Source organism: Laccaria bicolor, genomic scaffold, assembly GCF_000143565.1.
Source record: "Laccaria bicolor S238N-H82 LACBIscaffold_59 genomic scaffold, whole genome shotgun sequence".
NCBI classification, from domain to species: domain Eukaryota; kingdom Fungi; phylum Basidiomycota; class Agaricomycetes; order Agaricales; family Hydnangiaceae; genus Laccaria; species Laccaria bicolor.
This window is the reverse complement of record NW_001889930.1, coordinates 103604-123645: the sequence shown is the minus strand read 5'-3', so window position 1 is coordinate 123645 and position 20042 is coordinate 103604. Positions and strand designations below refer to the sequence as shown.

At 42.1% G+C, this 20042-nt stretch overlaps 6 protein-coding genes across 6 annotated transcripts; 2 read left to right on the top strand and 4 right to left on the bottom strand.

The window, feature by feature from the left end:
- Nucleotides 1-624: 624 nt before the first annotated feature.
- LACBIDRAFT_334113 (uncharacterized protein) lies at nt 625-2101 on the bottom strand (the record flags this gene model as incomplete). Its single annotated transcript, XM_001888812.1, has 5 exons — nt 625-678; nt 924-983; nt 1084-1220; nt 1334-1484; nt 1919-2101. 5 exons carry the CDS (start codon nt 2099-2101, stop codon nt 625-627), a joined length of 585 nt encoding a protein of 194 aa, XP_001888847.1.
- A 1589-nt stretch (nt 2102-3690) lies between these two features.
- On the bottom strand, nt 3691-4414 carry LACBIDRAFT_334112 (uncharacterized protein; the record flags this gene model as incomplete). The annotated part of the gene is made up of 3 exons (XM_001888811.1): nt 3691-3700; nt 3738-3810; nt 3955-4414. 3 exons carry the CDS (start codon nt 4412-4414, stop codon nt 3691-3693), a joined length of 543 nt encoding a protein of 180 aa, XP_001888846.1.
- A 1616-nt stretch (nt 4415-6030) lies between these two features.
- LACBIDRAFT_334111 (uncharacterized protein) lies at nt 6031-7870 on the bottom strand (the record flags this gene model as incomplete). The annotated part of the gene is made up of 14 exons (XM_001888810.1): nt 6031-6129; nt 6181-6325; nt 6368-6476; nt 6606-6687; nt 6709-6767; nt 6818-6922; nt 6976-7014; nt 7063-7143; nt 7168-7184; nt 7364-7391; nt 7551-7553; nt 7596-7633; nt 7671-7727; nt 7860-7870. 14 exons carry the CDS (start codon nt 7868-7870, stop codon nt 6031-6033), a joined length of 873 nt encoding a protein of 290 aa, XP_001888845.1.
- A 153-nt stretch (nt 7871-8023) lies between these two features.
- On the top strand, nt 8024-9384 carry LACBIDRAFT_334110 (uncharacterized protein; the record flags this gene model as incomplete). The annotated part of the gene is made up of 6 exons (XM_001888855.1): nt 8024-8307; nt 8401-8487; nt 8543-8615; nt 8669-9068; nt 9158-9333; nt 9370-9384. The coding sequence occupies 6 exons, from the start codon at nt 8024-8026 to the stop codon at nt 9382-9384; spliced, it is 1035 nt and encodes a 344-aa protein (XP_001888890.1).
- A 5853-nt stretch (nt 9385-15237) lies between these two features.
- Nucleotides 15238-17114, top strand: LACBIDRAFT_334109 (uncharacterized protein; the record flags this gene model as incomplete). Its single annotated transcript, XM_001888854.1, has 8 exons — nt 15238-15381; nt 15498-15552; nt 15697-15757; nt 15844-15926; nt 16130-16189; nt 16285-16482; nt 16663-16771; nt 16934-17114. The coding sequence occupies 8 exons, from the start codon at nt 15238-15240 to the stop codon at nt 17112-17114; spliced, it is 891 nt and encodes a 296-aa protein (XP_001888889.1).
- A 1682-nt stretch (nt 17115-18796) lies between these two features.
- On the bottom strand, nt 18797-19956 carry LACBIDRAFT_313345 (uncharacterized protein; the record flags this gene model as incomplete). Its single annotated transcript, XM_001888809.1, has 2 exons — nt 18797-19512; nt 19566-19956. 2 exons carry the CDS (start codon nt 19954-19956, stop codon nt 18797-18799), a joined length of 1107 nt encoding a protein of 368 aa, XP_001888844.1.
- Between the last annotated feature and the right edge of the window lie 86 nt (nt 19957-20042).

Below are 20042 nucleotides of genomic sequence, written 5' to 3'. Positions count from 1 at the left end.
TAAGAGCTCAGCGATGACACACACTCTCACCATTAGCATCAAAGCTCACTGGTTTTCTGCTCAAAGCCAGAAAGTTTGTCCTCTTGCACGTTGTGTGTCTATCCTGCTCTTCTCTTCTTAGTTCATTTTGCAGCTCCTCTTCTCCAATATCCGAAGCTCTATAAGTATAGATGTCAGCTTAGCCAATGATTGAAACTGACCTGATGACAAATTGGACATTGATGTTAGCATGCCCATGTGGGTAGTGTTTTAAAATCCAGTCTAGTCTGGTTTTTTACCTCAAAACGAGGCAACTGGCAACCACAACCAGTCCAGACCAATCTAGATATTAAGGGACTGCAACCGGACCCCTTTAGACTGGTCCTAATCAGTCCACAATGTGAAAGAAAACCAGTCCAGACCAGTTGTGACTGATCTTTTGCTGTAAAATTTATTGTGCCAGATACCCTAAATATTACCTTGTGTACATTGCATATGTGGATAGATAATTTAATTATCTGTAGACTGATCAAAAATTTAAGCAATTCCATTATGATTTGACTGAGATATGGTGAAAACAGAAAGGACATACATTCAAATTGCAGTTTGTAGTTGCAACTCATTTGGGATGTTAAATAAATAAAGTCACATGGTACAAATGGTCATGTGTGCTGTTGTCATTTTTATGATGTCATATAGCTGTACATAGAATAATTATAGGTCATTTAAATCTACAAAAAAATACATGTACAAAATTGTTTTTGGCCATATCTCAACCAATTCTTGACCATTTTTGATGATTCAGGGGCTGAAAATTAAGTAAAAATGTGAGTGAGTAAAGTCCAACATGTGGTAGGATGAAAGACCAGTTGCAACTCATCTAAACTGGTCTTTTTTGGTTTTTAAATAGTTACAAAAACATGGCAACTGGTAACTGGACTGACCCCAAATGTGGGCAACTGCAACTGGAAAAAGACCAGACTGTGGTTCAGTCCAGTTTGGTCCTATGTATATTTTCAGTCCTATAGACTGGACTTGCAAACACTACATGTGGGGTTTCTCCTCCTTGCAGGCAGCACAAAGGTAAGCATTCTAGACACTGACTGTATCGGGGTCCAGGTCCCATCCCCAGTACTTTATAGTGCCCCACCCATTCCTGCAGAAATCCACAGGAGTCCACAGGAATCCACAGGAATCCACAGGAATCCGCAGGAATGGGACCGGAATCCACAGGAATGGAACTGGAATCTGGTGAATTTACACTAATATACACTTCTTCACACTTCCCTTTGCTGTCATTTATTATCCTCATCATCCTGGACTTCTTCATCTAAACCCAAGTTATCCTCCTCACCTTCTTCTGGTTTCTTCATCTGCTGTTTGTGGAGAACATACTTTGTGTGGTAGAATAACATGGTGTGTATAAACCAGTTAAAATTGCCTGGTGTCATACGTTTGAGAATTGATTGATAGACACCAAGCCATGCATTGAGTTGTTCACAAACCTAGAATATGTTTAGTATCAAGCTCAGAAAAATATATGAATAAATACCTGTGTATTGAATGCCTGCTTTACATATGGCCTTCCATTCTTATCATGTGCTATGACTACCAGATTTGGAGCAGATCCATCACCAGGTTAAGGATTACAATATTTCCGGCATAGGAAGTCTGCTACTCGATGATTGATGTAGTGATAGGCATCCACAATAAATCGAGTAGTTTTTTTTCCAAATCTCCCAACTTCCATTTGCTACTGCGGTTGCAAGTACTTGACAGCCTTTATCAATACAGATATAATCAGGCCTTGATTCTTCTGTTGGATAAATCTTTCCTAGCCAGTTCAAAATATTTGTTGGTGATTCTGACTTATCAAACTTTGTCCAAGCAATGACAACACCACAAGGTGCACAAACAGTCTCAACACAATAGAATCTACCTGCACAAAAGTAATTGGGGGGTTCTCATGGTTCTGCATTTGGATCATCATGTTGTTGGGGATTTGGTCCTCTATGATTTGGCTCCCAAGGGTTATTCTCCCCAGGGCGTTGTAACATCCGATGGACTCCAGCTTGGTTGTGGCGTTTGTTGTTCTTTGCATGTTTACGCCACTGTGGTTCATGCTGTTGGCATGCAAGTGTCCTTTCTACTCTCCTGTTATTACAACCATGGACTAAGCATTTAGAAGCAAGCTCTATGTGATGTATATCACATAGAGATCCACCACAAGAGTTAGAAAGGTCATTTGTGTAATTATCATATGCACAGTGCTAAAAAAGTGAATTGTGAACAAACAAACTCTATGACAAGAATCTAAAGGTAATTCATTTACCTGGGGACCCATGACTATACCATCAAGAACAACCATTTTTATATTTGGGATATCATCAGTATCCATGTTATCATCTGAAGGGACCCGAGGTGCATCAACTTCCATGTCCTCAGGAGGTTCTGCCAAGGCAGGAATATCTTCATCTGTAGCATCAACACCAACAACAGCTGCTGGATTATTAAAAACCACATCACTTGTATCTTTGCATTTTTGAGTACACTCATTACAAGCATGATCCTCTGAAGCTCTGATATTCCATCTTCCCCCAAGAGTGAAAATGCTTGAGTAGTAACTTCTTTGATATTTAATCCATCATCAAATTCTGCATCAATTTCAGATTCCTCAGCAATTGTGCAAACAGATTGTTGTACAAATGCTTGCCAGACATGAGCACGTGTAATTGAAACTTCTCTTGTTCCATATGTATTGTTCCAGTATTCTGAAAATGCAGATGCTGAAGCATGGAAATTATACATAGCATTTAAAGCTGCCAGTGCAAACCCACGATCAACCCAGATTGATTGGCCAATTTTCAAATATTTGGCTAAGTTGATATAGACTCGTTTGAAAGTATTCTCAACAGTTGATGTATCTTTGAATCTTTCATGATCGGCTGCATATAATGTTTTACAGTTTGGACACTTTCCAGTAAGCACAGGTACATGTTGGTATACTGTCTGCCTTTTGATCAAAGTAACCAAGGGTATGTCAGAACCTTTGGTGGATTGACGCAACGATCTTGGACTACAGTCTTGAGTTTGACATGCAAATGAAGGGGGACAAATGACATAAGCTGGTTCTATCCTACTATGTGATAGAGGAAGTAATTTTCTTTTATAGTTTCCCTTCTCATCAAATGTTGATAGTTTTAGACAGCCAGCTAGTTTGTCAAGCTTTACAGCAAGAAGATCAACCTTTGCCTTCTGATCTGGCTTTCGTGCAAGTTCATTTTCAGAGAATAAAGTTTCAGTTCTCTTGTTTCCAAGTTTGTCCACTAGGGCATTGATCAATGCAATTATCCATCCTGAAATCTGAACTTTTTTTTCATCTCCATATATCCGTTGTTGTTGACGAAAATGAAGATTCAATAGATCAGGATTTTCAAATAATGTGAATGACACTGCAAGAACAGAGGCCAAGGAAATATTGGAGCCAAAGATCATATGGATTGTGTCACTGAAAGTACTAAATGGAATATTTGGAAATGGTTGTTGCACTGGAGGGGTGGCAGATGCACATAAAAGTAGATTTGACCAGATGAAAAGCCAGACTAGAATCCAGTGCTGCAGTACAAGAGAGATAACTGATGACAAAAACAAGAAAGCCAGTCTGAAAAAAAAAGTAGAACTATTGTACAAATCAGTTTTCTTTGTCCAAACTCAAACCACACTAAAAAAGAAACAAAACAAGTCACAACACTACTTACTCAGAAGCTTCCTCCTCCTCCTCCTCCTCTGAATCCCTTGCCTGTTTAACCTTCTTGTGCTTTCTCTGCACCACTGGTTGATTTGTGCCATGATTCTTTTTCTTTGGGCTGTCTGGAGCTTTCCTCTTTCCCTTCTGATCACATTTCTTCATCTCTACCTCCCGATCTTTCTTCTCAAGCCACTTCTTCAAGTCAGGAAAGCCCAGATTTCAACTACCCTTTATCTCCCACAAATCTTTAGTGGAAAGGCAATCCTCTGCCTCATCAAGCCAGTCTCGCATCTCAAGATATTCCTGTGCTCGTAGAAAAAGTGGCCTCCCAAACTGATAGAACTGGGACTTGGCGATGAAGATTTCAATGAATGTGACAAGGTTGGGGACCCAGACAGCTGCACCATCAAACTGTGCCTTCCACTCTTCATCCTTGCCCAAGCTCATAACTTTAGGAGTAGAATCTACGATAGCCTTAAACTTCTGGTATGATGAGCATAACCCAGATGATTCCAGAAAGGCAAGGTCCCTGTCAATCCCAAGATAGTCCAGAAGAAGAGCTTTGTGCTCTTTAGAAAGCTTAGAAGGGCCAGACACCTCAGATGAACTACAGAAGAAGAACGATGATACGCGTTGCACGGGGATGACCGTGAAAGTGCGAAACACGCAAACAAGGATCAAGCACATCAGGAAAACCCTAAACACCTTAACACTCACACACACACACACACACACACACACTATCACAATCTCAGTGCACGAGTTCAAGGGCCTTTGGTATTAAGAAATACCACTTTTGTCTTCTTAGGTTTAAGTCTCAAGAGTTTTCGTCTCAAAACGGGGTTTTATTATGGGGTGTGGTATTAGAATAGTTCAATAGAACAAAGTATGTCTTTCGGGGAACCTGGTTGCTCAAATGTAAAGTTCTTGAACACAGTTTTCTTTATTGACACGAAACATGGATTTATCGGACTTTTATAACTCCCTTGAGCTTTTTATTATGTCACTACACTCCAAAACTGGTGATACGAGTACGCTGTCTTGTCTAAATGATACTGTGCTTAAAACCTCTTATTCAAGCCTCCAAGTAAGTTGACTCCCAAGCACACTGGCTTCGTTCACACTGTACTTTTCTGACCACGAAGAAATCTCCTTTAATTGATTACAACTGTCCACCTCCTAAGTCTCTACTTGGAGTGCAACTAGCTGGTCAACGGGGGATGATTCCTTCCTTTTGACCTGCCAGTGCGCTCCTTATATACTCCAAAAACCCCTATCTATGCTTTTAAATGTGTTTTCTATGGTTATGTATCAGTCTGAAATACAAATAGCTTTTTAATGATCATGTGGTATAGTTTATAGTGTCTCTCTTGTGGTACACTACAGTTTTTGTAGTGTTGGTATCTTTTCTTTGTCAATTGCATCAGTGTTTGATGCGTACACGGAACAATCTGGTTTTAATTATATCTAGTCCGGACCAGTTCTGCATGCTTCTTTCTCATGGGCTCGGCTACTAATTTGACATATTGTGTCATTTCAGTGATGGGCGTGCTGATGTGTTTGATATGTATGCAGACACACTGCCGGCTTCTTTATTTCCGGAGGTCGTTAATTTAAAATACCTCGGCACGGTTTCTGTTATCATATGGAGATTGGATGGCACTCCGAAGAGCTTCAAATGACTTTCTTAATTATCAGGGGGTCTCCAGGATGGATTACCTAATGTCTTTCCCGGTTTGCGCATCACGTGTCTTGGACGATACGACACATCACTCTTTGATGTGTACACGGGTATTGCCGTACTTGATGTTTTACATGGCCGCAAGCCACACTTGGTCCTCATACATATACTACATAGTCGCAGTATAGTCTTTCTAGTAGTAGAACATTATTTCATAATGTCCACATGTAGTTTATCCTCTAGAAGTCTTGGAAGTATTATCGCAGGATAAAAGTCCGAGTTTCCATATTAAAATCCATTACATGTTTCTAAACCCTTGGTAGTAATGCAATCTTGTCCCTGCATTGGGTGGTTTACTCTAGAGCTTCTTTATACTCTATTTCATGGTGGGTGAATCCTAGATAGGCTCCAAGTATAATGTCATGGTGCATACTGCTGCCAGCTCCAAGGCCTTAGTCCTATGTTCAGACTCGACGCATATGCACTTTTAGTCTACTGAACCGGGTATGTTTAAAGACTCTTATATCATTGCAATTGTATATACTGTATGTACAGAGAAGACAATTTTAATGGTAAAATCGGGAAAATCGGATTTTATACGGTTGAATATGTTTCACCCGTATCAACGAGGAACAGATGCTGAGTGAGAACCAATAGAAGTAGAGTGCCAATGGAACAATGGGGAGATTGCAGAGGCAAACACCTCCTTGTGGTCCTTTTCCTAGATATAATTTGAGCTAAACTGAAATCAAGAACAAGCAATAAAACCTACCAGAAGAATATGTGTCACCTTACCAGTCTCATCCTCCTCCCAAACAGCAGTCTCATCATCCTCAACTACAACATTGTAACACCCCATGATAGACCACTGCTTCTGATCTAAAACATAGACATGATAATTGTGTTCTGGGACAAAGCTTTATTACACATTCTATATCTATAAATAATAAAGTACTCACTGCGCACAGGAGAATAGGACTTTGCAACTTTTTTTCAGAATTGGGCCCAAAGTATCATAACAGGGGGATCTGACATTCAGAAGTGAGGTAGCATTCTCAATGACAGCATCTGAAGGGGGTTGTTGCACAATCATAACATTAATTCAGCCATTGGCAAGAGGTGTGATGTCTTGGGGCACATCACCAACAGGATCACCTATATTGAAAGTATTCCCAAGAGCACACCCACGCAACACACCTCCTGTAGAATGTGAAGACCCATTAACAGGTTCTTCCTGCTCAGGAGGTGCAAGACCAGAAATATTGATATTTAGACAAGTCTATCAAACCACTGAAATAACCAATTCAACCAAAATATTACCTTTGACCAACTGATCATGGCTTGTAGATTTATCGACATCTAGAAAAAATAACAAGTACATGGAACAACAATAATAAAATAAGTAAAACCTTCAGTGATGGGCTCAGGATGATTAGAACCGGACTTGGCCTGACAACGGCCTCTTGGTGGGCCAAATTGAACAACCTCCTTCTCCTTCGCAGACAGATCAATAGCTAGACAAGTATAATAAATGGCTGAACTGACCCAGTTAAAATTGAAATATTACCTTCGACCAAGTGATCATGGCTCGTAGATTTATCAACATCTAAAAAAAAATAAACAAATGAAACAACAATTATAAAACAAGTATTACCTTTAGCCTCACCAACATCACTATATTCCCAATCACTCTCCTCATGATCTTCCCCATTACTCTCCTCACCAGTTTCTTCACCTGTGGCAGTAACTGCAGGCTCACAGTTGATACGTGGATGGCTACTTGAAACAGTAGGACCAGGGGGGAGGAAGGAAGTGGATGAGCGGCTAGTACACTTAGGAGGTGCAACAGAAATGCTGGCGGCTTCAAGAGCTCATTCGACAGAAACGAAGCATGGACAGATTAGCCGACATTCTGTCGGTGGGTTTGCCCTTAAAAACCCCACTCTATATTTTACCTGCATTTCAGCTTGCGGACTTCAAGCACTAATCACACTCAGTCAGACTGACCACGTCAAACAGTCACTCAAGCAAACAGCAACAAAACACCAACAATATTTTCATTCACCTGAACACGCTCATCCCATATTAGCTGTACCCTTCACTTTGTGATCAGGTACTTGGAAGAAGAAACACATCACATACAGACTGCATCAGATAAGCAGAGGGACATGAGACTACCCTGCTCACCATACGGATGTGTTCCCAAACGGTGTTTCTGTGCTGGGCTGTGTGGGGGAATGAATGCCTTGGGCGTGCCTTCACCAGTGCAGGGGACAGTCAACGGGGGTCAGGTATAAGGCATTAGGGGCCTTAGGTAGTCTACAAAGTTGTAAAGTCTGACATGGGGCCTCGCCCCAATAGACTATAAATTTGACATTAAAAAAAAAAAGACAAAAGCTCACAGTGTCAGTTTAGCTGGGATGCCTTTATCATGCTGAGGAAGCCACTCACAAGGGAAACATTATCGGAGCCATGAAAAAGGTGTGTATGGCCTTCATGGATCAAAGCCACTTCCTGATATGCTAATGCTTCCACTCAGTAAATGATTTATAAATGGTACAATCACCGGACGAAAGCTGCTCCTGCTCTACCATGGTCCAACTCAGCCAAAAAAGATGACCCCATCTCCATTCTTCTACAGAGGTTGGGAGGCCTGGGGTAAAGACAACTTCCAATCGTTGAAGGCTAGATTCGATGCAGAGTTTGAGCCTGCGAACAGACTCAAGAAAAATTGCGTCAAGGAGTGTAACAAGTTCAAGCAGCAAGAATTTGCAAAACTCAGCGAGGACAAAAAGGATAAATGGTCCGAAGTTGTTCGCTCAGAGTGGGAAGAAGCAAAGCGGCTCATCGAGGAGTGGGGTTCGATGCCAAGGTTACTCGAACCAGCTGACGCCCAGAAGTAAATTTTTTTCCCTCCTTTTCAATTACGCAAGGGCTGACATCTTTGCCAGAGTTTTTGACGCACTCCCAAGTCTCTTGGGCCCATTATTAGAAGGGGTGGGCGAGGCAATTGGGATGCATGTTACAGTCCTCATTGGGGGGCCAGAGCCCAAAGGCAGGGACAATTGAATGTCATCAGGTACGTAGGCAAGCTGCTCCTTAGGTCATTCAACAACGACTTATCGTGTATGTAGCATGCACTATGGGGTGGACAAGCAGGCAGTTCCGAAAGTCTGGGATCATGCGGATAAGGCCGGCTACAAGCTCGTAACAAATGCATTCACTGCATTTCTGGAAACATGCTATTGGAAGTACACTAGGTTTTCGTGCAACTCTTTTACTCATATTATACTGTCTCAGCACCAGAAGAACAATGGGTGCACGCCATGGAAAAGGATTCCCTTCAAGACGATGCACTGCATCCCATGAATTCACCATCCAATACCTCTCAAGCGCCCTTACTGTCCAGTGCACCGAAGGCCTCGGAGTTGGAGTTAAGTGCACACACTGGCAGGAAACATAAGCAAAGTGTCAAAGGAAAATATGGGAGGAAGAGTGAGAAGCAGAAGAAGCAAAAGAAGATACACACATTCGTGGTGTCTGATGATGATGAAGACGAGGATGACGAGGACAACAGCGACAAGGACGACAATGACAATGATGATGAGGAAGAATTGGACAAAGAAAAGGCAGGCAATGATGACAACAATTCCGGCAATGGTGGGGAACTGGCCACAAGACACAGCAGCAGGTTGAAAAGCCTCAAGACGAACATGATCAGCCATCCGAAGAATGTTCAACCTTGACAGATACACCAACAGTAGCTGCGCCTGATGGTTGCCATCTCATTCAATCAGCCCAGCTTGACCAATCCATACCACATTCCCCTCGCCCCTCATGGTACACCACCATCTGGCCCAACGAGAACCCCCATTGGTCATGGCCCAGCTCCACCATCCCAACCAACGACACCTCTAGCAGCAACGTAAGTACTAAAGTTGATGTTGGTGCGGCACCATAGTCAATGGCCTCATAATGTGTTGGTATGGCTCTTTTTTTATCTTTATCTTCATTCAATAAATGATTGTTAATATCTTGTACTTCTTGTGTCGAGTTCCCCTTGTATTTCTTGTGTTTTGTATCTCTTGTATTTCTTGTGTAAAATATCTTTTGTATTTCTTGTAGTAATTTATGCATTTTGGTGTACAAACTGTAGAGTTTGCAAGTACATAGACTAAGTAAGTCGTCTCTGTGCAGACAACTTGTACTTATCCGTGAGGTTGAACAAACACGTGACCGGATGTGTACTTGTGTTGATATCACGTTGACCACTGCACAGTGCATGCACTGACTCCGATGGAGGGTTCACACATGTTGGATGATTGTGAATACTGGCTGTTGACTGTTCAACACATTCTGTATACATATTGACAAATTTATGAATTCATGTCCGGGGTACAAAGGTCTAGCTGGTATAAACAGGGAGGAAGAAAAAAAGACGAACGGCAGAGAAACATGTCATTGGTGGCGTTTGACATATCCAAGTGACGGAAATCATATCTGATGCAGGTCCAAACCTGCAGAAGTGAAGGGAATAGATTGGTAACAAATTTGATCCTTAGAAACAGTAGTGATGGGAATTTTGATCCCCTGACACATAAATGTGGAGACACCTGTGGTCACCTGTGCACATCACTATGTACCAAGTTGTGTAGCCCTCATACATAAAATATTATTGTTTCATAGCCACCTGACCCCTACGAAGACTGGTTTAGACCAGTCACAAACCGGTCAAGACCAGAGATGGTTAAAACCAGTCTTGTAACCGCAAAAGACTGGTCTGTTGCGGTTTGGTTTGGTTTTCTGGAGTTTCTGGAATTGGGAGGACCAGTTATGGTTATGGTCTAAGGCACTGGGCACGAAAAGACCAGACTGGTGTGGAAGAACGAAAGTTCAACAGCAAGAGACAGCAACTGGTCGTCTACCAAAATAAGGAGGGGAAAGAAAGGAACGAGAGAAAAAGGGACAAAGGAATGATGAAAGAGGCACTCAGCGTCTAAGCGTGTGAGTACGTGTTTAGGCGTGTGTCGTATAAACTACTTGTAGGCGATGGCGTGAGAGTCTACGGCGAGTATCAGAGAATTTTGAAGTCTTTTTGGTCGTCGTCGTTCTTGAGGGTTCTTGAAAATCTTAAAATCTTAGAAGAGGGACAATACTTGGAGAGGAAAAAGATCAAGCTCAATTCGCGAGGTGGGAGGACACCTTAAGTACAAAAATAATTATCACAAGGCATCTGCACGTACTCGCGTGCTGCCTGTCCAGAAAAGTTCTAAAGAAAAGAAGACATTAAAAGAATAAAAGTAAAAATAGATTGTGACACATCCCGTCAAGTTCCTCCGCCGAACCGTTGGACTGGGAATAACTCGGGGAGCTAATCGACGCTGAGAGAGGCCTATTTGCGTACACGACTGCCCCCCTCAGTGCGGGCTTCACAGCTGTCGACGCTTCAACCCTACCATCCAGTCCTAAAGCTCGGTTTTGGTCCCCAAAAGGATTTGTCGTAAGTAACAAATAACAGCGAATAAGGAGAAAAAATAAATTCAAGCGTACGAAGACGAAGGTTTGAAGGCCGATCCTATGAAGATTGCTGATCGAAAGGTAAACGGAGATGACGTCATCAAATCCAGCAAGTCGTCCTTCGACGTGTTTGAGCGCACTGCAGTTGTAATCAATTTCGAGTATCTGAATCTTGACTTCGAATCCTAAAAAAGTAAAAGACTAAAATAAAAAAGTAAAAACCGTAAAAACTAGCGCGCATAAAAAATAAAGAAATAAAGGAAGTGCCGTGAGTAGTACACTCTGCACTTCCACACCGGACTGGACTTTCAAATGCTACTCACACATTTTCTGGGCTGTACAGTCTGTACCAGCATGTTTGTGAAATAAAAAACCTGCATATGGATAGAAAAGGAAATTTGCCTTATTTGGTAAGGCATAGTAAGATTCTTTTCCTCCACTAGGACCATTCTACTATATAAAGAGATAAGCTGACAAATAATCTCCTTATTTGGTAACCTCCTTGCCTCTGTCCTTCACTCTATTACAGCCATCACATTGTTTACAAATTTTGAGAGGCCACCCTATGCTTGTCTGGGGTGATCTATCATTTTGCTTTCATGTAACATATTTACTGTTTGCCACCTAGCAACAAAAGCAATTTGCCCCTACATAGTGCCACATTTACTTGGTGAATCTTGGACCTCCTGCTGCAGATGCATGTGATCGATCTTGAACACTGTTCCTGATTGAGAAGAGGACCCTGTAAACCAGTCACATCAACAGGTCAGGTTGATATTACAGTTTTTCCCTTGATACCCCTGATGCAAGTCTAACTGGTAGGCTTTTTTCACCAGAGGAACTAGGAAGAGAAGGGCTAACACCAATTTTGTGATGTTCATTGGCTCATTTTCCACCAAGCAGGATGGTAAGATCTGCTCTGATATCAAAATCATGGATATCATGGACCCTGCATGTCCCTCACTAATTCGACTTTTTCCTATCAAAACTGCCTTTTGTGCTTCTTGTAATTACTACATTTGTTATTATCAACTTCCATGAAAAATAGCCATGCAGCTATTATACTTCCCCCTGTCCCTCTTGCTATTCAACTTTTTGTTAAGAAAACCTACTCACTTGTAATCTTTCAAAATATTATCCCAATTTCAGTGGTAAATAGTCTCCTGCATTAGTAGCCAGTGCAACTGGCAGCATTTCAGAGTCATTACCACTTAGATACAGTTTATAAACCACAGCCCTGCTGAGTCCTCACACCCTACAATAAAGATTGTGCTTTAATTCTGGGCCTACAGGCAGAGATGAGACTTTTTTCCAAGCCTTTGCAAACCAGGCCATTGACTCGATCCACCATTTCCTCATTGTCATCTATGGTTTCCTCCACATCAACATTTTCACCCTCCATCATGTTCTCTTGTTCCAGAGAGGGGTTCCCCTTTCAGTTTGTTGAAAGAGACTTTGGGGAAGAAAAACATGTTTCCAACCCATCCAGGAGTGACATTATTCTCTTGGGTATGGCTGCCAGGCTCCCATTCTCTGGTGTGATGATACAGTCAGCCAGACAGGAAAATGACCAGGGTCCTTGGGTCATACCTATCTGCAATTCAGGCAAAGATAGAGATATATGCAGCAGCCACTTACTCCAGTTTGACTTTGAGGTCTAGCAAGTAGAGCTCTCCCCCTTTATATTGGCTGCAACTGAAAATTGTGGTCAGACCATCATCTAGACTGTCCACGTGGTCTCAACTGGTAATTTACACACAATGGCCCTCCCCAGCCAAGGGTCCTCCATCATCCAGATACCAGCTTCAAAGGCAGCCTTGTACTGAAAATAGTAATCAGGGAAGGTGACAGATCTACTGCCCACAAAATATTGTGAAACAGCCATTTGCCCAGACAGGAAAAAAAGGATATTCACATGCATTTCCAGGAACTTGTCACTGGTTGGGTTGTGCTGGGCAGGCTCCTCATCTAAGCCTGCCCTAAAGTGCCTCGTATATATAGTGCTTCAGACACGACAGATGCTCTTTTGCTTTCCCATTTCACCTCCCCCCCAATCTATGTATGACCGTAAACTTAAGTAGTGTACCACACCAATTATAAATGAGTTCGGCATAGTATAACTTAAGAATGGGCACGTGAATGGCCCAATAATAGCCCTAAGAAACATGTAATGGGTGCTGGATAGACACCATGAGGCTATATTGTATCTCAGTGAGTTCTGTACTGTTTTCCACCAAATCAGTGTTGATTACCAGCTATTTGCTGTCGATTTTAGGGCCTGAAGAGACGAGAGGCATCTGCCATCATATTTTTGAGAGATCTGTCATGCTAAGTTTCAGCAGGAGGGTGTACTCTATCTTCATGAGTTCTCCATCATTCTCCTTTGTTAAAGGCTCGTTTACAACATATTCTAGTGTCATTTGAAGGTCCCAAAAAGATGAGAGGTTTGTGTGTCTGCGTTCTGGAGATATGTTGCATTTTCTGTTTGGGGGGGGCAAGTACACTAGGTTGGTCAAATTTCCATCGTTTCTTATGATCTAAGGCTCGTTTACAATCTACTATAGTGTCGTTTAAAGGTCCCAAAGAGACGAGAGGTTTGCGTGTCTGTGTTCTGGAGATATGTTGCATTTTCTGTTTTGGTAGGGGGTGACTGAGTCTCAGGCAATTCTTAGCTATTTTCTATGATCTTAGGTTCATTTACAGTATATTCTATTACTAGTTAAATAATATGTACAACAAAACCCAATTTTATTTGTTTTGAATGAGCTAGCATGTGTGGTTGATGAGGCTCTAAATCCCGGCTCTAGCCGGTGATACGCGTTGCACGGGGATGACCGTGAAAGTGCGAAACACGCGAACAAGGATCAAGCGCGTCGGGAAAACCCTAAACACCTAAACACACACACACACACACACACACACTATCACAATCTCAGTGCACAAGTTCGAGGGCCTTTGGTATTAAGAAATACCACTTTTGTCTTCTTAGGTTTAAGTCTCAAGAGATTTCGTCTCAAAACGGGTTTTTATTATAAGGTGTGGTTTAGAATAGTTCAATAGAACAAAGTATGTCTTTCTGGGAACTTGGTCTCTTAAATGCAAAGTTCTTTGATCACAGTTTCTTTTATTAACACAAAACACGACCTCAATTGACTTTTATGACTCCCGTGAGCTTTTATTATGTCACTACGCTCCAAAACTAAGGGCACGAGTACACTGTCTCGTCTAAATGATACTGTGTTTTTAAAACTTCTTATTCAAAAGTCTCCAAGTAAGTTGACTCCCAAGCACGCTGGCTTCGTTCACACTGTACTTTTCTGACCACGAAGAAATCTCCTTTAATTGATTACAACTGTCCACCTCCTAAGTTCCTACTTGGAGTGCAACTAGCTGGTCAATGGTATATGCAGGGATTTATGCATGAAATATCGTATTGAATAATGCATACTGGATTTTGGGATTATGCACAACCAAATCTACAGATTCACCGGGTATTTACTTGTTCACCTCATGGTACCTGACTTTTTGGGGCCAAAATCTACCCTGATCTGCCTATGTGCCACGAATACACCCCTTGAGCATAATTTCCAAACTCGCCAACACCCCTTTCCATGCCAGCAGCCCAAGAGAAGAAATGGAAACCTCGAGGTGGGCACAGGCCGTATGCACCTCGTGCCCCTCGTCCTCCAAAAAACAGTGACACCCCTCGAACCTCGGCCATCAGTAAGCCTAGCACGGTTCGAGAACACCTCACACTCCATGACTGGCTCGGAGTTGTGCAGTATTTCGACTCCCATCAACCCATTTCGCAAGAAGAGGTCGTTAAACACTTCGCAAGCAAATTCTTTCCAACAAACATCTCTTGACTCTTTTTTCAATGATAGTTGCTCCCCCATGGATGTCGATACCATGTAAATACTCTAGTTTTCGCCTTGCTACATAATGATTTTGGAAGCGTGACATTTTTAGCAGAGGTCACAAATAGTCACACTTTGTGACACGTTTCACCTTGCATATAACCCCACAATGCATAGAAAAAGCTGGGGACCGGCGTTATGCATTGTGAGAATGTCGACTGTACATTATACATGTATGTAGTTACATTATGAAGATACATAGTTACATTAAGTTGTGTTGGTTTACATAGGTAGCATTGAATACAATATCTTTTAGAATTTTGAAGTGTGGCCTGATGAGATGTTGTTGTGTTTGTATGCATGCCATATCTGGTGTTCTTGCCTCTTCTTGCCCTTTGCCCTATAACCACCACCACTGCTCACTGTTTCACCACCACCACTGCTACTGTTTCACAATGCCAACCACCAGAGCCACCACCAAATCTACTTCAGTTGCCACCTCTACAGCCAGGAAGAGGCAGGGATCTGCTGCTGATCAGACCCCCAAGAAGAGATTAAGATCCAACTCAAAGAAGAAGGCATCCAAGGCTGATCTGGAGGTAGATAGGGGAGAGGGAAGGGAGGAGGAGGGGAGGAGGAGAGTCAGGAGGGGGAAGGGGAGGAGGAAGAGAAAGAAGTTCTGGCTGAGCAGGAGGATGAGATGGTTGTTAATAAGCCCAGACATGGGGGGAAGAAGGGGAAGGATGTTGTCCTGAACAAGGGAAAAAATGGTATGAACATCATACAAGATTACATTTCCTATTGGGAGTATATGTAGAGGACCCTGACATGGACCCTGAAGGCAGTGCCTCATGGTGTATACACTGCATATACCAACTTTATTTTTTGTGAACTTTCTGCTATTCTTTTAGTAGAATTACCCAAATTTCCTTTTTTGGATATGTACCCTGAATCTGACAACAGCCAATTGGAAATGTGCACAGACCCCTGTCAACAGTAGTCTCTGTTTGAATTCCACTGGAATGGCACCAGAATCCGCAGGAATGACTGGAGTCCGGCAGGAATCAGTGGGGCATGACTAAGACCTCCCCAAAACCCATTGAGAAGACCATGAAAGAGAAGGTGCAGGGCAGAGGAGAGGTCTGTCAGTGCCACATCACTTGGCAAGGTCACTGCAGGAGCACAGCACAACCAAAGAGCACTAGTGGCTACCATTAGTTATCATAATAACAAGGCAACTGCCTATAGATCAATGTGTATAAGTCCACAGTCTTCATGATAGGGAATCATTCCTGTTACCATGTCTTTTTATTATCATAAAGCCAGCACTTTTTTCATTAAGTGTAGGCAGGGCTTTATATGAGCGGATGCTCAGTTGGTCACCTCTTGCACCCAACCCCAATTCGGGTTTGTTTGGCTGCAGACCCTGCACTTGTCACACTTTTGTCCACTGTGACAGGAGGGTCTTTCTTTTCGGCCTATGTAAGGCCCACTTCCCACAGTGATCATCATCGTTATCACTTCCAGCATGCCTTCACTGTCTGGTGTTTCTCTTACATCGACTGATCCCATGTTGACCCATGCAGCACCTGCAGATGTCCCATTATCGCGACTGGTAACAACCGAGTACCTGTATGGATCAGCAGCACAGTCTTCATCTTGTGCAGAACAGCCTCCATCTCCAGTCCTATCTGATTCTGGTATGTTTCAGCTCTAATCATAACATTCAGAATTTTCTTGATGTTACACATATAGAGTCCTCATTAAAACACATTCTCTGTGATTATTTTTCCCAATAAGAAAAGAAGCCAATGCAAGAAACAGTGCCAACTTATTGCACTGTTTGGGTGAGATGACCTTTACTCTCAGAAATCTCAAAGATGTGGAGGGCACCCTTCAGAGGGTTGAAACCACCCTTCTTGGCCTCCAGTGTGCCTCCATAACTCAGCAAGAAAAAACACAGATTGGGATTCTCAATCTTCTGAAGAAGTGAGTATTTCCCCTAGTTTTGTATGGTTGCTGAATGCCCTGTTTGCAGGCTTGCTTTTACAGCAGACTCAGAGTAGGGCATGCCTTCTTGATACACATTCCCCTTCACTATCATCCACCTCCCCCTCCTCCATATCATTGTTCTCATAAGTAATCTTTTAGCTGCATTCACAGTCTTGACACAGCAGCATTTGTGTGCCTTTCTTTGCTCTGTCCTCCCATCCTTTCACCTCTCCCTTCCAGGTCCCTCGCACCCCAAGCTGCGCTCTTCAATTCATCCACTTTGCTTTATGGTCTCTCCGCCCTAACAACTGCACTCCCCGCTGCTCTCAGAGCTTCTTGAACTTTGGATTGTTGGAGTTTTTTGTGTTGGGAACGACTGGAAGGAATTGCAAGGCAAGGCTGGAGAGGATTTGGTATCTTACAGTGCTTACATAGTTGTTTCAATGTGTTCCCCCTCATCACTTGGATCACAATGTGAGTTACTGATCATAAAACACATACACTTGATATTGTTGTACACACTCAACTGGTCATTACAGTAGTCAATGTTACATTGATTAAAGTCTTCTTAAATATATATTTACTTACCGTACACTGATTGTGTTAGTCACTAATATCAATAGTGTCCATCGCCCCTCACACCAAAAGGACACCACACATGACTGAGAGGTCCAGGTATGATGACTAAACAGAATGGACAGTTGAGGTCGCCTGGTTGTTGGAAAGTCAGCAGAGGTCGAGAGTTCTCTAGTCACAATGGTGCCAAAAAATTCTGTTCTACATCCGAAACCCTTACAACCCATGCATAGCCGATGAGTTCATCCCTCCTCACTCTCCACCACACCCACCACCTCTCCATCACTTCCCCCTCCCTCTGCCTCTCCCTTCAATGTCTAATGTAGTAAAATAAATATACATAGTCCTATTCAATATATATCAATTTTTCTTGAGCAGTTATTAGTATGAATAAGTGTAGAAGTGTGATTCCCAACTTGACAACTTTTCAAACAGCCAGCCCACTTGCTAAGTTGCCTGGAAATTGTATGAAATCCATCTAAAAAAAGTATGGATTCCTGGAATCCATCCCCCCTTCCATGGAGTCCATATGGACTAACCTGGGGAGGGTAAAGTATTGCCGTATAGCTCCCGATCGTTCTTGAGGATCAAACTGAAAGCTCTGCATAAATGGGTCAAACTCAGAACTGTCAATTGACAAGGAGCCTGAGCCAGTAGATCAGCACTGATCCCTAAAAATTCCTCTGTTTTCCCTTTTCAGGGTCACAAGATCCTCCAGCAAGAGCTGTCCAAACATGAGGTTCATCTTGTCCACAATGTTGCTTGGAGTCCATGGTGGTAGAGAGCAAGGGAAAATTTTACCATGGTTGCTGCCTACTACAAAATCTTCTCCACAGTTTCACTTCAGTCACCCACCTTGAACAAGCTATTAGCTAGGAAATCTTGAAAAATTATCCAGGCTAATAGATCCTCTGGCCAGTTTTTTTTTGGCCTTTGGAAGGAAATATATTATTGGATTTGATAGAAAATGTTTGACCTCTAATATTGTGACCAGAAATATTTGGGTAGCTAAATTGTGTTCAAAAATATCCTAGTCAAGTGAAAGTGGTCAGAAATATTTGAAGGGTGTCAGACTGGTAAGAAATGTTTGAGCCAAGTCAAACTGGCCAGAAATGTCTGAGGTGTGCCAGAGTGACTAGAAATTTTTCAGTGGTGTGACATCACTTGGATATACTCCAAGCATGTCACACTGCTAAAAAATCTTTTCGCCTTGTCACATGGCTAGAATATTTCCTACCAGTGTCATGGAGTATCTGGGGTCCCAGTTTCAAAAAAAAAAACTTGGTTTTTCTGGCGCAGCTTTCTCAACATTTTGTACATTGCTTTTTTCTTTTGTTTCTTATTGAAGTTACAATCCAAAATCATATATTTGAACACTTTATAATGCATAACTCTTCTGAAAGTAGTACTTATCACTATTTACATACACTTTTGTCCTATCAATAGTCAAAACAATGAGTCTGTATAGCTTTTTCGAAACTCATCAGATAAAGCTACCATCTCAACAGCCTCCAATAACTCTGTCTCTTCACCCTCTTCTTCATCACCCTCATCATCCTCATCATCTTCCTCCTCTTCATTGTCATCATCATATATCTCTCTTTCATTCTCAGCAACCATGGCAGTCATTTCAAACTTATGTGCCTCCATAAGATCTTCCAATGATGGTCCCCATGAATCTGGCATAGGTTTGTGAGGATCAATCATACGTGTTTTGTCTTGCCAGTTGTTGCATAAGCGTGCTAAAAATTCATTCTTCTCCATAGCCATTGTTACACATTTCCACTCCTCAATGAGCCAATCTTGCATGGCACTTCTCTCATATGATAGTCTTCTTTCTTCCTCATTACATCTATCCAACTCAAGCATGGATTTTATTCCCTTTCGAACATTTTCATCACCCAACCAATTGGGGATTTCTCCTCCAGGTAAAAGATCAGTCTCATCTAGGCCCACATCTTGCCATATGTCATCATCAACATCCAGCTTGAACAATCCATCACTAGCAATAGGATGAGGTGCACGAGCACCACGTGGTGCTTGTTTCTTCTTAATCATAGCCTCCAACTCTCCACATAACTCATTGTATTTTTTTGCAAGCTGTTGAATACCAGGTTCCTTCCGCTTGATTTGAGACACTGAGTGGTCCAGTAGCTTCTTCTCTACATTATGTCATTAGTGAGGTATAATACTGATATCAGTATTTATAGCCTACCATTGGTATTTGTTTTACGGTAAGCTCTTTCCAATCCATCAAGTTCAAATTTTCGCTGCTGAAGTCTGGTTCTCAACCTCTTTTTTAAGGCCAAGGCATTTATCTGGACTTTTAAGAATTTGTTTCCCAATAACCGATCAAGCTGGAGTCGGCCATCTGTTCCAAGCATTCCACGTTTACTTTTGTAGGCTTTCTCTAGTTTGTTGCATTTCTCTTTGAGTTCAGCAAGTGTCACTCTAACTTCAGAGACATCCCACCCATCTTCATACCGCCCAGATTGAATCATACCCTCAAACTTGTATATCTCTTTATTGCATGAATCTGTATCCTCTTTCAATTGTATAATCTCTTCAATGAGTTTATCTGCCAGATTCTTGGATTGACGGGGCATTGGCTTAGTCTGTGCAACCAGTTGAGCAGCCCATTCCTCTCTTAGAATATCTTCAGTGATATCTAATTCTGCCAGCTCTTCTAAGA